At 36.2% G+C, this 15,920-nt stretch overlaps 1 protein-coding gene across 1 annotated transcript; it reads left to right on the top strand.

The window, feature by feature from the left end:
- The first annotated feature begins 2,036 nt into the window (after positions 1-2,036).
- On the top strand, positions 2,037-15,018 carry LOC119774934 (annexin A4-like). The gene is made up of 15 exons (XM_038272712.1): positions 2,037-2,191; positions 4,381-4,759; positions 4,844-4,881; positions 5,059-5,202; positions 5,304-5,391; positions 5,501-5,595; positions 5,695-5,808; positions 6,952-7,042; positions 7,423-7,502; positions 11,227-11,283; positions 11,363-11,456; positions 11,612-11,707; positions 13,057-13,115; positions 13,221-13,343; positions 14,079-15,018. The coding sequence occupies exons 2-15, from the start codon at positions 4,390-4,392 to the stop codon at positions 14,136-14,138; spliced, it is 1,509 nt and encodes a 502-aa protein (XP_038128640.1). The 5' UTR covers positions 2,037-2,191; positions 4,381-4,389; the 3' UTR covers positions 14,139-15,018.
- Positions 15,019-15,920: the final 902 nt, after the last annotated feature.

The raw sequence follows: 15,920 nt of genomic DNA, 5'->3' as shown, positions 1-15,920 counted from the left end.
CAATAATGTTTTCATGTCTGTGGTGAACAAACATGCCCCAGCACAGAGGTTTGGGGTCAGAAACACTTTCACGCCATGGTTAGACAGTGAAATAAAGAATATGAATATAAACAAGGAAAACAAGCAAGGAAAGATACAAATATTACTGCCAATCAGTCTGACTGGAAATTATAGTGTAAACTGAGAAATTAAATCAAAAAAAAAAAAAAGCCAGAAGATCTTATGAGAATTAAATAAATGCTAGCAGAAACAACCACAAGAGAATGTGGTATACTGAAAAAGAGTTACTTGGAAAAATATGAATTGCTCTCATCTTTTTAGAAGAAAATGGAAAATTGTAATCAAATGTAAGGATATTGCTTATTATCTAATCAACTCTTTCATTGATAAAGATGTTAAACTAAAGAAAAAAATGCCTAGTGTAGATAATGCCGCTTATATTAATAGAAATATAATCATGAAAAACTATATATTTTGTTAATTTCTATTGAATAGTGAGGCTGAAAATAAATTAAACTGTGTGAAATTAAACCAGCAGCCAATGATAATCTTGTATGTATGAATGTATGCATGCATACATTTATGTATGTATTTAGATATTTATGGGCAGTGTCAAAAGCAGTGGATTAGAATCAATGGGATCATAGTGCCTAATATATGCTTGTGTGTGTGTATATGTAATAAAAATATTATCATATAGTAGTACAGTGATGGCACTAGGATTTATTCATTTTAAGAATGTTAGTATTGAAATCGTTGTATTTTTGAGTTACTTTTATTTTTATTTTTTTATATTTATTTCTGAGTTTATTATTTTATATTTCTATGAAGTTTATGTTATTGGTTTAATTTTCTTTTCTTGTTTAAATATTGGTATGGAATAATAGCAACAGCGTTAAGCTGTAGCTAATGGGGATCCTCAACAGGCTGGGTGGGCCCTGTTTTTTCTTCTTTTTTTTTTTTCTTTTTCTGGAGCACAAAACACAAACTAATAAAAAACAAACACAAATGGGGAAACAATAGTATTAGGCTGCAAAATAACAGATCTAAAAATTACAAAAAATCTTTAAAAGTATTTTCCCTTCAGTTGAGCAGGGAAAATGCTCTGCCAAAAATAATGAGTATTTTCCCCTTAAATAAGATTATTAGATACATATAAGAATATTGGATATGTTGCATGTTGTGTTTTTTTTATTTATTTTGAAAATTATCTTAGCTATCTGCTTAAAGCCGGGCATACACTGTGCAATTTCTTCAATCGTTGCACGCAGCTACAGCTCTGCAGTGAGATGGAACTACTCTGACTCGTCTATCCGGAAGCCAAAAGAGTAGAAGAGGAATATAAAGCTCACTAGGGGGAAACACGCTGCCTTGGCAATTTGTGCAATTTTGTGCTAAAAGCCCTAAAAAGAAAAGGCGACGATGTATTTGGACAAAGGCATGGCTGAGCAAACGTGGCTACTACGGTCTGTCAGTGTTACAGAAAGAACTCCATTTCACTCATTGCACTCCCGCCATGCTTCTGTGTTTACATTTGAGAGGAAGAAGAAAAAGAAGAATTCTTGTTTGCGCATGCCCACTGAGTGATTTGACTACAACGGTCAGCACCGTCCCAACCTCACGATTCCCGGTCGCCCCTTAATAACAGGCTGAAAGTCGGCCCGATCGGAAAATTCTCTCACGACTGGAAAGACGGACCGAAAAGTGCAAAAAATTGCACAGGGAAAGGGAAAATACACATATTTTACAAAAATAAAATAAAAAACTAATAAAAATGTACATCTAAATTTTTGCAGTGTATGTTTTCAGAACAGAGGCCATAACAGAAGCCAAGACCATTTTACAGGGACTCTGGCCCCAGTTGGCCCCCATCTAGAACCGCCCATGACCAATAAACAAATTAAAAAAAGAAAAGGAAAATCCGATGTAAACTGGTATTTCTCATAAAACGTCCCAACGTCACTGCAATAAAATGAGGTGGGAATGGAAAAAAGACGGTTTATTATGGCTTGGAGTGTGGTTTAACACAGAGCTGCCTGAGTCACCGGGGTTCTGTCTCTATCACGAGAGCAAAGGTTGTTTAAAAAGGGACGGAAACAGCCGTAGGACACACCCATCTTTACCCAACTCTTTTCCCCTGTCCGCTTCTCCGATGCACTTCTCTTCCTCGATCTAACTGCCAATCGGATAAGTGAGTAACTCTTTCTAAGGTTATGCAGGCTAAACATAAGAGGATAAAACCGCTTCTATCTTTGAGTTTTAATTTCATGGCTGACGGTTAACGGCTTCAGCTGAGATGTTTGTTTCCGTGAATGGAAATGGAGGAGATTAGCCTGGACTGGATGAACAGATTCTGCGGAGAAATATCCGTTTTTCATTTTAAACGGTCGGGATATATTCTTAAAATATAGCAAGCCCCTTTCTACCTCTACAGTACGAATACCAACTGAAAGAGGCGTAAATATGTCTTTTTTTTTTTTTTTTTAGGTGTGGTGACGGAGGAACGCTGTGTCCTCTCCCCTGTGCTTTAAACCTTAAAAGAACAAATTTTGAAGCAAAATGTCGCATTTTTATCTTCTTTATTCCTTAACTACAAAAAACGAACAGTTGTTTTCCTAATAATACCACCTTACTTTAAAAAAGAAAAACACAATTCTCGCTAGCTAGTCTGCTGAGAGTTTGGGCCTCTGATGCTATCAAGTTAGAGATGTTGCCGTTTCGGTGAGCTTCGTAAAAGTCCAATCTGTTAAAGGGTTTCTTATTTTGAGTTTAGACTCTAGATGTAATCAACATTTTTTGACAACCTTTTATATTTTTCATGTTGCAAATGTAGGTAAATATTCAGCACTCGGTTGTAAATGCAGTGGTGAAAAAGCGATAATTACGAGCGCACGTAAAAGCCTCACGGTTTTAAAATTGAGTTCTATGTAAGAAAGCTGGAAAGAAAGCTGGGAGTGCCAAACAAAAGTTTTCTAGGAACTTTTGTTTACACCGGTGTTACACAATGTAGGTCAGCTCTATATGGTTAAACCTGATTTTAATATTTCCTCGATGAAATGCCAGTAACTAAAAATTAATAAATGGAGTTTGCATTATCTTTAAATACACCATGCATAGTTGTTATGGATTCAACCAGAGACTTTAATGGCGTTCATTGAAATTTACAACCATAGAAAAGGCAAAAGTTAAATGATGGATCAAAAAAACATAACAAAAAACTGTGTCGTCTTTTATTCTGGTACCCCAAAATAAAATGAAGTCCAAATAATGCATTCAAAGGTAAATTTATTAGGAAATTAATTAACTCCACTTGGGTGTTATTTAATCTCGGTGTAAATTTAGCTTTTCCTTCAAAGCCTTAGAGGCTTATTAAAACATAATGGCTAGATTTTAAAACCATTTCCCCCAAGTTTTAAAACTCTCCCAAAGCACTTTACATAAGCAAACCTACCAAGAAAAGGCAATTTGCATAAATGACACAGGACGCTGAGGCAGTTTATAAAGCTTTCGTTACATACATAGAAAACAGGGCCTGAAACCTGTGTACACTGTCTTCTGAGAAAATTTATGAGTGAATCTGGACATGTAGGTGGAAGAACATGGAGTTTTTGACTTAAATTAAGAGGCACACATATTGATATATTTAAAGAAAAATTGCTTGATTTTGTTTGTACACTTGGCTTTATAAATTAGGATTTTATTTCAGAAGGGTGTACTACATTTTTGGATGTTTTGCATATTTATACTTAAGTATGAATTCAATGCAATGCTTTCTAAATGAGACCCGTGGCTATTATGTAATTGTAGTTTGTGTAGAGTTGACTGCAAATGGATTGAGGAAGCTCTAATAAAAAAGGGACCCTAATGAGATCAAATTAGGGTTTGTTTCACCCAAATTCAATCCCTCCTCTGTGTCAGAAAGCAATGCATTGCACTCTTAGCACGCCATTGTAGAGTGAGACATTGTTGTAACAACATGGATGGATAGAACTAATAAGGAATGCTTTTAAAACTATGCATGTTTCCTCCACGTTTGCTCCACCATTGTGGTCCACTATGTCAGTCTCACTTAAAATCTTATGAAATACGTTGAAGTGTAAAATATGAGAAAGTGTGTAGAAATAAAATGTGTATAGGATCCTGACTTATCCCGTTACAAGTCCAGGGGGCAGTTAATTAAGGAAAGTAGCAAAGCTACTGACATTATCGATCAATTTAAACAAGTCTTCCAAAGGAAAACTTTGCATGTGAGGGAACTTTTTTTTTCAATATGAGTTTTATTAAATTAACAAATGCTAATTGATTTCATCCTTTTGGACTATGGGTTTTTTTCAATGTATGTTAAAAATGCTCCTAAACATCTTTACATTACACCTCCAGGTTCTGAAGATGAGTTACCCAGGATACCCACCACAATCTGGTGGATACCCACCGCAGGGAGGAGGCTACCCACCGCAGGGAGGAGGCTACCCACCGCAGGGAGGAGGCTACCCACCCCAAGGGGGAGGCTACCCACCCCAACCAGGTGCATACCCTCCAGCAGCAGGCGGCTATCCTCCAGCACCGGGAGCCTACCCTCCAGGAGCTGGTAGCTACCCTCCACAGGGGGGTGGATACCCACCTCAGGCTGGATACCCACCTGCTGCAGGGGTCTTTCCCCAACCTGGAGGGTTCCCAGCTCAAGCTGGAGGCTTTCCTCAGGCAGGTGGCTACCCTGCACAACCAGGTCAGGGAGGATATCCCTCCATGCCTCCAGCAGGTGAGACTATAAAAACAATTAATAACAGGCTTAAAAGAAAAGTTTGCTTATATTTTAACATTGTTTCTAACGTTTACTTTGCAGGCGGAGGCTGGGGTGCAGCACCAGGTGGCTACGGGGCGGTAAATGAATCCTTATTTCTATATACCAAAGGCGGCAATATCTTCACTAACATAAGCAGATTAATGGGGGCTTTATTTTCTGAAATCACCTATTCTTCACCAACCTAAACTAAACCAGGGTTTCTTCTCTGCAGTTTCTCTGCATGAAGTCTTCACAGATCTCCTTTGTTTTTGCAGCCAGGAGGGGCTCCGCAGGGATATCCAGGGGGCCCTACCCCAAACCAGCCAATGCCAAATTACCCTGGAGCCCCTAGCAGTGGCCCCTCGATGCCTGGATACGGGGGCGGTGTTCCCTCCAACCCTCAGGCACCAGCGATTCCTGTAAGATTTGCAGAACATGTTTTATTGATAAAACATTATATAACGTTCTAAATTAACACCAGAGTAAAGTTTTTTTTTTTATTTAAAATATGCCTTTGTAGAAAGGATACAGGGGTAGCATCAAAGATTTTCCTGGAGCTGATCCACTGAAGGATGTTGAAGTACTCCGGAAAGCAATGAAGGGTTTTGGTGAGTAAATCAGTGAAATTAACCATCAGAATTTCTCTCTCCATTAACTGTTACATCACTCCGTGTTCACATAAAATATTCAAATGGAAATGAAAAAACTTTGAAACAGGAACTGATGAAAAGGCCATAATTGAGCTTCTGGGAAGTCGCTCCAATAAGCAGAGAGTTGCATTGATATCAGCCTACAAGACTACATATGGAAAGGTCAATTTAGTAGATAAGGACTTATCTTCTTCCTGTGTGTTGTTTATGTTTTGATTTTCATAATTTCTTGTGTGTTTCATTTGTTTTTGTGCCTTCTAGGATTTGATTAAAGATCTGAAGTCTGAACTTACTAGAGACTTCGAAGACCTGGTTCTTGCCATGCTGAAGACGCCAGCTCAGTTTGATGCCTCTGAGCTGAGGGAGGCAATAAAGGTGAAATGAATTTCATTTAATTTGATTCACATGAACTTTAGGTCATAAAGATTTTACTTGTGGACATAAAGACAAAGATTATTTTTTAAGGTTCTAGTGGGCTTTACTTTTGTCACTTTTTGAAAGTAGGCAGACAGGAAATGGGATGAGAGAGAAGGGAAAGGCATGCAGCCATATGTCCACCAAGCTGAGAATCGAACCTGTGAGGACTGCATTTAGATTCTGAACATGGGTGGTGCGCTTAGTCTGTGTTTAAATGAGAACACCACGGCTGCGCCTGTATATAGACATACTTTGAAAAAATTGTAGCTCAGATTTGTCATTCAACAATAGTACAATATTTTAGCCTGATTGAAATACATACAATTCATTTGAATCAAAATACCCATATTCAGTTAATCATATGAGGCCAGTTGATTGGTTGGTATCACGGGGAGTCTAATTAGTCGCATAGTTAATCAATGTTGCAGCAATCCCTCATCCCAAGCAGCCAGGTTCTGAAAGTTTGACCTATTGCTGCGAAAGGTGTGAAAGAGGGACAGAAAAAAAACGTACAGAGAAGCACAGAGGCAGGGGAAGAGAAATAAAGTTTACACAAAAATTGAATATAATATCACGTCAGTGGTTTTCTTTGGGAAAAAGTCACAGAAGCACTGGCTTGGAGTACATGGAAAGATGCATAATATTACATCTGGTTACTACCAACTAGCTCAGCTTGAAGCCCTGACTGGGAAAAAGACACAACAGATATAGAAACAACAAGGAGCCAGTAAAATTTCATTCATGTAGAAAGAAATTCACTAGTAGACATGGAAGCACTTGGACCAAGATTACACTACTTCGATACCAGCAATAGCTCTGAACTAGGAAAATCGAATACAAAAGCATTTAGCTAGCAGTACTTTCTATTGCAAAGAAAAATGTACTTAAATGCAGTAGTAAATTTACATAATGTATGTAAAGTGAGAAGTTAAGAATGATGAATATGTGTACCAAAACCACTCTAACAATATGTGTTATAAAAAAACAGGAAAGTTCAAATAAAGAAATCAGTAGTTTCGCTTCCTAATTTTTTTTTTCTATTTGTCATCTCAGAAAGCTGATGATCTGTCACTAAACATTTTCAATGCGTTGCATTTTAAGGGTGCAGGAACTGATGAGGCGTGTCTGATTGAGATCTTGTCTTCACGTTCCAACGCAGAAATTCAAGAGATCAACAAAATCTACAAAGCTGGTGAGATGGTCGTAATGTTTTAAAATAAAAATAAAAAGCTGCGGGGCTTTTTGTGGTTTGCTAAGTTTGAAGTTATCTAGTAATGTGTTTAATCCTCAGGTCCACAGCACAACATGAGATTGTTTATATTTATCAGGTGGCATCCAAAGCTGCTTTCTAGTTGAGCCACACAGTATGGCGACCCTGCTGGCTTCAGTGTTATAGCTGAAGAGGATTTAACTTGTTATAATGGGAAATTTGAGACTCAAACCAGCAACATTCCACATATTATTTTTATGAACATTTAGTCTGTTAAACAATATTATCAAGGTTTATTAAATATTTAAATGTTCTGCATACTACATGTGTAGACAAAAAAGTATAATATTTATCCATTTCAGAGTATGGAAAGAAATTGGAGGACGCCATCATCAGCGACACCTCCGGTCACTTCCGCAGACTGCTCGTCTCTCTTTCTCAGGTGGCTCTATCTTTATTTTAAACAATAAAAGCTGTTTAAACGTCTCAATCTGAAATCAGGGTCACCTATTATGAAGCAAACCCCTTTAGTAGATCTTGTTTAAAGGATCAGTGGATAACTTTTGTAAAAAAAAAAAAATTGACGTATTTGTTTAAACTGTCATTAAATGGTGACAGTAGAAACTGAGCCAGATAATCTATAGAATCTATGCCTTCTTCCTGTGGTCTGTTTCTAAAATTATATTGGTTAGCTTGGTTAGAGCTCAAGATTGTCTGTGTGCTGCAGCTGTATTTCAGTGTAAAGCACAACGTTGACGTTTCTTTGCTTCATGCCTTCCATCCTCATCCTTCCCATCCTTTAGCTGTTGGATTGTCTTCAAAATTAACAATTTATTTAAGCAAGGGAGGACTCTGTGTGGGGAAACAAAGAATTCAGACCTGGATTTTTTATTTTATTTTTTCCAAACACCACAACCTGATTAATGCAAACCAATTGTGTACTGTGGCAAGATAATCACAAATGATTTACAAATTATTTTAAAAGCATAGCCTAAAAAAACAAAAATCGATTTAAGATGCTACCTGAACCCAGATTGTTCTGGCTTTAGTTAAACCAAACATTAAGGTTCCACCACAGCTTCATATAGAGACTGTTTGACTTAAATCCACATCTTTTTTTTTTCTGCTTGCTTAAAAGGGAACGCCGTTTTTTGTTTTGTTTTTTATTTGGCCCTTGATTTTACGTTATTACATCATGTTCTACTCAACCATATGAGTCTTGTGTCAGTTGGAGCTGTTCTGAAGATATTCCGCTTTGTTATATCCAATTAACGTCTTCCTATGGGCGATCGACTTGAAGGCACAAACTGAACTGTTCATAATTTATTATTTATGGTACGCCAGCATTCATAACATGTAGGCGAATCACTGTCCCCCAGACATCTGCGGTTATATTTTTCATATTTATATGTTTTAAAAATGAAGCGGCGCGTGTATGAAGTAATCCGCGCGCATGCGCACTGGAGTCGTAACAGGCAGCCCGGGCCAAAGGCGGCTACGCTCCACCCCTTCTATTTGTACGGCTAGCTAATCTGAATCGTTCAATTCCATTTCGACAGTGAGATCATCTGTGGTCATAGCACTAGACATCTTCCAGGCATGTGAGTAAAACTAGCAGCAGTTCAGCAGACCGGATGAATGAACGATAGCCTGCGCACTCGTATGATGTCATACACGTGCTGCTTCATTTTTAAAAGATATAAATATAAAAATATACCGCAGATGTCTGGGGGACAGTGATTCGCCTATGTTATGAAAGCTGGTGTACCATAAATAATAAATTATGAACAGTTCAGTTTGTGCCTTCATGTCGATTGCTCATAGGAAGACATTACTTGGATATAACCTAACATCTTCAGAACAACTCCAAATGACACAAGACTCAAATGGGTGAGTAGAACATGATTTAATAGCGTAAAATCAAGGGCCAAATGTAAAAAAAAAACATGCGTTCCCCTTTAAGGCTTTGTTGCAAGTTGCTAAATTTCTGGCATCGCCGCTGTAATTATTTACCTCATTCTGGGGCCATTGCAAAACAGACCTGTTAAGTAATTTAGATCTATATGACAATAAGATCATTCTTAAATGTTGAATGGTGCTGCTGTGACTCTTTATACTAATGTCCACGTCCTCCCTGACAGAAGGAGCTCTTACAGCACAAGTTCTGCTTATCATACTGTCTGCTTTCGTTTCCTTCTTTGCTAAAGATTCAATGCAAAAGACACACTGCTTATACCATGAATAATAATTTACTAACTGACTCTTTATAAGCACTGGCAAGGTTTATATCATAACAAACATCTTTTTAATCTTGACAGGGTTATACCTGTTAAATAGAATAATATAATCAGGTTTCTCAGCAGCATTTTGCTCTCACCTGATTTGTAACCACTGAGCAGTCAAGCAGCCAGGCTACCAGGAGCTGTCCCACCTTTTCCGATGGTCTGTCAGCATCTGTATTCAATAGATGTTTATTTACTGCAGTACATGCAGTATCATGACATGTCTAAAGACCAAAACAGGAGGCAGCCTTTAGGGTCCAGGTTATTAAACAATGTGAAAGAATAATATTACCAAATCTTGTTTGTTGTATCTGAAAATTACACAGCATATGAGAATGGATTTACTAAGGTTAACTTTAGTTCACTCCTTAAATAAAGTGACTGACATGAATAAGCACTGCTTTCATCAGTGAACAACTATTTGATGTGTGATGTATGTAATTAAAAATACATACACAAATGCATGAAAGACTTTATATAAAATTGCTTGAAAAAAGTAGCTAATAATATGAATATGTGTGGCATTATATGCGACACAATAATAATGATTAAATATTTCTTCAACAATGAATCAATTATTCATCTAAAAATATGTATATATGTTAACTTGCACTTTTATCTTTACTTTTCTGCACACTTTTACGCTGACTTGTTTTTAACCTACTTATTTTCTACAGATTTTTCTTAAAGTCTTTACTTCATGTTTGTGTATTTATTTCTTTTTAAGTTTCATTTCAGCATGCTTTTATTTCTGAAAAAATGATTAATTTCAGCTTCTGTCCTCCATATAGTCTGCTTTTGCAGTTATTTTACTGGTTAGCCATACCACTAACCAGTAATTTCTATTGCCTCGTGACACAAGCCATATTTACTAGCTGGCAAAATTACTTGCATCTGCCGCAACAAAAGATTTGCAGCCTCATCTACTTGTGTGTCGAGGTCAATAATATTGTTTTTTAACCCGACAAAATAAAAAAAATATTTATTTTTATTGTCTGGTTGAGACACTGTTAAGGTCAGATTAAGGCTGGACAACATAAAACCTTTGAATCCCATATCTGCAGTAGGAAATGTATGCCTGTTAGAAGAGAGCAAACAACTTCCAGTAATTTGATCGTTTGCATGTTCACATGACCTGCAAATGCGACCACAGGCTCAGCAATTAAGCTATTGCACAAACCAGAAAGAAGTCTGTGGATAAATCTGTTCAATAATTGTTCATTATTTATGACTAGAAGCAAACAGCCAAAAATTGTTCTCCAGTAAAAGTAGTATTCCTTTAAATACATATTGCTCCTGTTCATAAAGGTAATTACTTTCACATCATACTCTTTGCTTTTAGCTCTTTGCATTGTTGTTGTATTTATTCTGGCTCTGGATGCCAAACTGGTTTGCCATCCCTGCTCATGATACTCAACATATATCTAATATCTGATCACAATTATAAGACTAGGGGCTGGCCCAAAAAAGTCACTTAGCAACACACAATAATTAATAAGATTGTCAAAATATCAATACCACATCACTGATGCAGAGCAGGACCTGTGTGGCATTGCTTTTAATATGTTAAGATTGTTTAAATGTACTACATTTTTAAACCGCTTTTAAAACGTTAAAATCAAAATGGCTGAAACTACAGGCCTGCACTGCCCTGTAGAAGTATTAATTTATTTTCTCATGTATTAACCACAAGGGATATTACATGACCAAATAATGCAAAGTTTTCAAGTGAAAAGGTTTCCAAAAAATGTGTTTAACTCATAATAATTCTGAAGTGTTATTTGTATTTGGCTGCACTGGGCAGAAGAAAAACATTGGCTCTGTTTTCCTAGAAATGGAAGCTACTTTAAGGTTCAAAATTCTGTTTTGTTTTATTCAAATCAGGGAAATCGAGATGAGAGGGAGACTGTCGACGTCTCATTGGCCAAACAGGATGCTCAGGTACGACTAAAGTAAATTCACTCTAAATAAGTTTAGAAAGAATATAAATAGACTTCTATTTATATTGTATCTTTTTCAGAAATTGTACGCGGCTGGTGAAAATAAAGTGGGAACGGATGAGTCCCAGTTTAATGCCATCCTGTGCGCTCGAAGCAAGCCCCACCTGCGTGCTGGTGTGTAAGATTTGCTTCTTTCTTTATATATATATATATATATATATATATATATATATATATATATATATATATATATATATATATATATATATATATATATATATATATATACTGTGATTGTAGACATGTTATTTGTATTTTTCTGCATTCAGTCTTCCATGAGTACCAGCAGATGAGCGGGAGAGACATTGAAAAGAGCATCTGCAGGGAAATGTCTGGAAATCTGGAGTCTGGGATGGTGGCTGTGGGTATGTTGAATTTTTTTCGTTTTTACTCTGATAAAAGGACTATTTTACAGATAAAAATCTGTGAAGTGAGGTATGTATTTGAATTCAGTCCCAAAGAGTTAATATTTAGGTGAACCAGCTATTTCTGAAGTACGAGCCTCAACTCTTTTTCTGGGTGTTTTGTCCATCTGCAGACTGATATATTTGCCCATTTATCTTAGCAAAGTAGCTCACCTCTATACAGATTCCTTCAGGTACTTTCTCAATCACTGATATCAGAGCGACAGACAAGTCTGTAGGAATTTAATCCTGCATTCAGCATTGTCTGGTTTATTGAACAGTATTTTGCCCCTACTGTGTCACTTTCCCCCCTGCAGAGGGAAAACACCTTTGCAGCAGGGGTGGATACCAATGAAATATCAATATTTATCAAATACTTTATTCAATAACCCTGATATGACCTTTCCGTTTTTTGAATATACATGACAGTCTATGATTACAGCATTTGAGTGACTTTATGGGTTTTATTTGCTTCGTTTTTGTTTTTTTAATTGTTGTAGTAAGCAAATATTTCTAAGATGACAAAAATTAAAGGTTTGTACAAGATGCTATTGTGGGCATTCTTAGCAGTGTGTCCTTAGACTTTTATTTTGTTTATATCAATAATAGAATTATATCATCCGACATTAAGAGATATGGCGATATAAGATTTAGCTATATTGTAAATCCCTTCTCGACATGTTCAGTTTCATTTAGTGTGTTTGTGTGTAATCGTAAGGTGCAGTCTTAGTCGCATCCTAACGTGATTAAATCAGTTGCACATTTTTAAAACCTATTCGGTTTTAAAAATGTGCAGCTGATTTAATAATTTTTCAGGTCTGGATAGTTGAAGAAAAGACAAATTATTGAAAATGTTTTCAATTTTCAAACTTCATTCCCTCCTTTTTTATCTTTCATCCTTCCTTCCCAAATGTTATTTATTCTTTTAATTTTTTATGCTATATCTAAATCATTGTTCACTGTTGGACTAACACATAAAATACTAAAAACATGCACTTAAGTCTAGTTGGACTCTGACAAAATGTGGAATAGTTAACAAAGAGTTAAGCCTCTGTAGTTAATATTAGTTAAGCAGTAAAATATTAGGGGCACATTAGGTCATTATTGCTGTCCTAGTATTTGTTAAGACATAGTTTGTCAATGAGGTTTGTACATCGATAAAAGAATAGAGCATTGCATGTGAATGTTATTAACCTTCTGGATAATAGAAAAGGTGTTTGGTTATTCTTTTACAAAAAGGTGGGAGCCAGCTTATAGCATTTCTACTCCAGAAAAGAAACTTATGTTACGTCGTTTTCTCTGTTTTTCAGTCAAATGCATTAAGAACACTGCAGCCTACTTTGCTGAAAGACTCCATAAGGCCATGAAGGTAAACCTTTTATGCTGCATTTTCATTTATCAATGATGATAAACACATTATTTTCACCCTATGATGTGAGATGGAGCTTGTAAGAACATTATGATTTGCTATCAGGGAGCAGGGACTAAAGACACGACACTCATCCGTGTCATGGTGTCCCGCTCTGAGGTGGACATGCTGGATATCAGACAGGAGTATCTCAAGGCCTATGGGAAGTCACTGTACACTGCCATCTCTGTAAGTTAAACTTATTTTGTTCTGTGAAAAAGCTAAAATGTTTTTTTATCACAGATAAATTGATGTTCAGAAGAGTTCTGCTTCTGTAGGAAGCAAAGCAGGCCCACAACATGATGGATTCCTCACCTTACTAAAGTGCAGGCATGACCTGCTTATTCTGTTCAGTTATAGTCCCGTTAGTGTTTAAGAAACTCCACACTTTGTAACAGTGGGATTGAAGGCCAAAGATTGCATCTTTATTTCCCTTTAGAGTAATTGCTGCAGTTCTCTAACAGCTCTGTTTGCTTCTATTTTTCAAATTACCTGAGTGATAAGGCACGAAATATCTCCAGTTCTCATATTGCTGTCATATTCCAGGCTTTGAACATTTTTATTTTTTCTATGACTGGGATTTTAGGTTGGTAGATATTTCCATGCAGCCAATTGCTGCCTTAGGTAAAAGGCATTTTCTCTTGTCATTCTCCTTTTTGAAAAGTGGCTAAAACACGAGTTATCTGCCAAATCCCACCTTGAGAAACAGAAAATGGATAAAAGCACAAGGACAATTAGACTACTTTAAATCACAATTAAATTGGTTATATTTATCTTAGGGAAATGGTGCTACATTTCTCAAGATGAGATAAAACAAATGTGTTTTAACTTTAAGGCTCTTTATACTTCCATATACCTGATTAGTATCAGGACTGTTGGTGCTTGTTTCACATTTTAATATATTTGTCTGTGTGCTTCTCTTAGAGTGATACTTCAGGGGATTACCAGAAGCTGCTGTTGAAGCTGTGCGGCGGAAACGACTAAACTGAATGAAAATGCACCTCAGATGGACAACATACACGTCCGCACTTAAACAATCCTATAAATCCTATATCATCCCTGATGCATGCCGCAAATGCCTTTAGCAAATCAATTTTGATTTTATATTTTCATATATATATATTTAACATGATTTTTGATATATTCTTAGGTGCTGTAGGTTAGTGAACAATCTGATAAAGAAGAAACAGGAGACTTATGTGATTTGTGCCACAACATTTCCTTGATAATTAAAATTTAACCTATATGTATGCTTTGGTAAAACGCATTGCATCCCAGATAATAAGAATATATTGATGTTTAGTTGCACCGTAAGGCTTTAAACCTAAACTTTGCATAGGTTTGGTTGTTCTGAAAAATCATTGAGAAAAGAATGAATACTAACTGCAGCCTCTGTGCCTTTTTAGTATTAATGATATTTAGAAACTCCGTGGAGGTTATAGCAGTGTCATCAAAATGAATGTATGAGACTCCCGAAGAGAGAATTCATCTGATTAGATTAATATTAGGGCAGCGTATGTTTACAGCAGTCATTTAAACTAATGAAATGAAAAACCTGCAAATATCTTTTCCTTTTCGCTTTTGTTCTTTCAGCATCTGGACTTTTCCTGCTTCTAAGCCTCTGCGAGTAATCTTTGTATGTTTTTCTGTAACTGTTTAACTTTTACAGCAACATTGCTTTACTCGTTGCCAAGAAGCCAAAGACTAAAGATGGAGCATGTTTTATGTTTTATTGCATCTTCCTCTTTGACCTGTTTGAGGAATGGTAAAGCCTTGAAATCCTCTCATAACCCTTTGATATAACAGCCAAAATATAATTTTTTTTGTTGGGTAAAAAAGTAAAATCATTATGCTTTGCCTTTTACTGAGTGCTGGTGTTTCTTTTTTTTTTTTTATTATGTATTCCTGCCAGTAGAGGGCTCCTGGTTCACAGTCTCCATATATTTCTGTAACTGGTCTGCTTGAAATTAAACAATTTATTCATTTTTATTCTTCCTGTTTTATATCAATTTTCTTCAAGCACATTTAAAATGAAGATTTGAGAAACACATTAATAGAAGGGGGGGGGGGGGGGGGGCTTCTTATTTAATTTTTCCCCCCCAATTTTCTAAACTGAATATTTTTTCATTATCTAGGTCATGGAGGTTTGAAGTAACTTTTTTTTGCAGACATCCTATGTAAACACAAAAAAAGGTTATTTCAATTAAGTGCAAAAATGTTTTTTTTATTATTTTATTTAAGAAAAGATCTTTAATGTTTTTTTTTTATTATTATAAAAAAAAAAAAAAAAAAGAAAAGTCAGCAAAGATGCCAGCTAATTGTTTTCTGGCCCTAGATGAGCAGACCTAGACGGTCCTGCATGCAAACCATTGTCTTGCAGTTTGGACATGTCCTGTTTTATAAATGAGCCAAACAACAGAGAGAAAGATGTGCTCCAGACAGACTAAATGATGGCTGCATAAAAGATGACTACCAGCTCCAGTGGAAGATGGTACTCTCTATATGCCCATATGATAATGAGGAGTACTGTTTTTGTTTCAGTAATTGCAGCTTTGGTGTAACTTCTGTATATTTTTGTGTTGTCAAAAATACACCGCCAATTTTCACTATTTTGAAAGCTTCCTACTCAGTTCATCAAAAACATCTTGAACTTAAAGGTACTAGTAATTTTTACATCAAATCTAAGAAATGAGAGGTTTGCTTCATGCTTTTGTTAACATGCAGCACAGAGCTTTTCTGAGATCTATAGTGAATGTGAAAACATCT

This window comes from Cyprinodon tularosa, unplaced genomic scaffold (assembly GCF_016077235.1).
Source record: "Cyprinodon tularosa strain WSP-4 unplaced genomic scaffold, ASM1607723v1 ctg84, whole genome shotgun sequence".
NCBI classification, from domain to species: Eukaryota; Metazoa; Chordata; class Actinopteri; order Cyprinodontiformes; family Cyprinodontidae; genus Cyprinodon; species Cyprinodon tularosa.
Note: the sequence above shows the minus strand (reverse complement) of the source record. Positions and strands in the feature narration are given on the sequence as shown.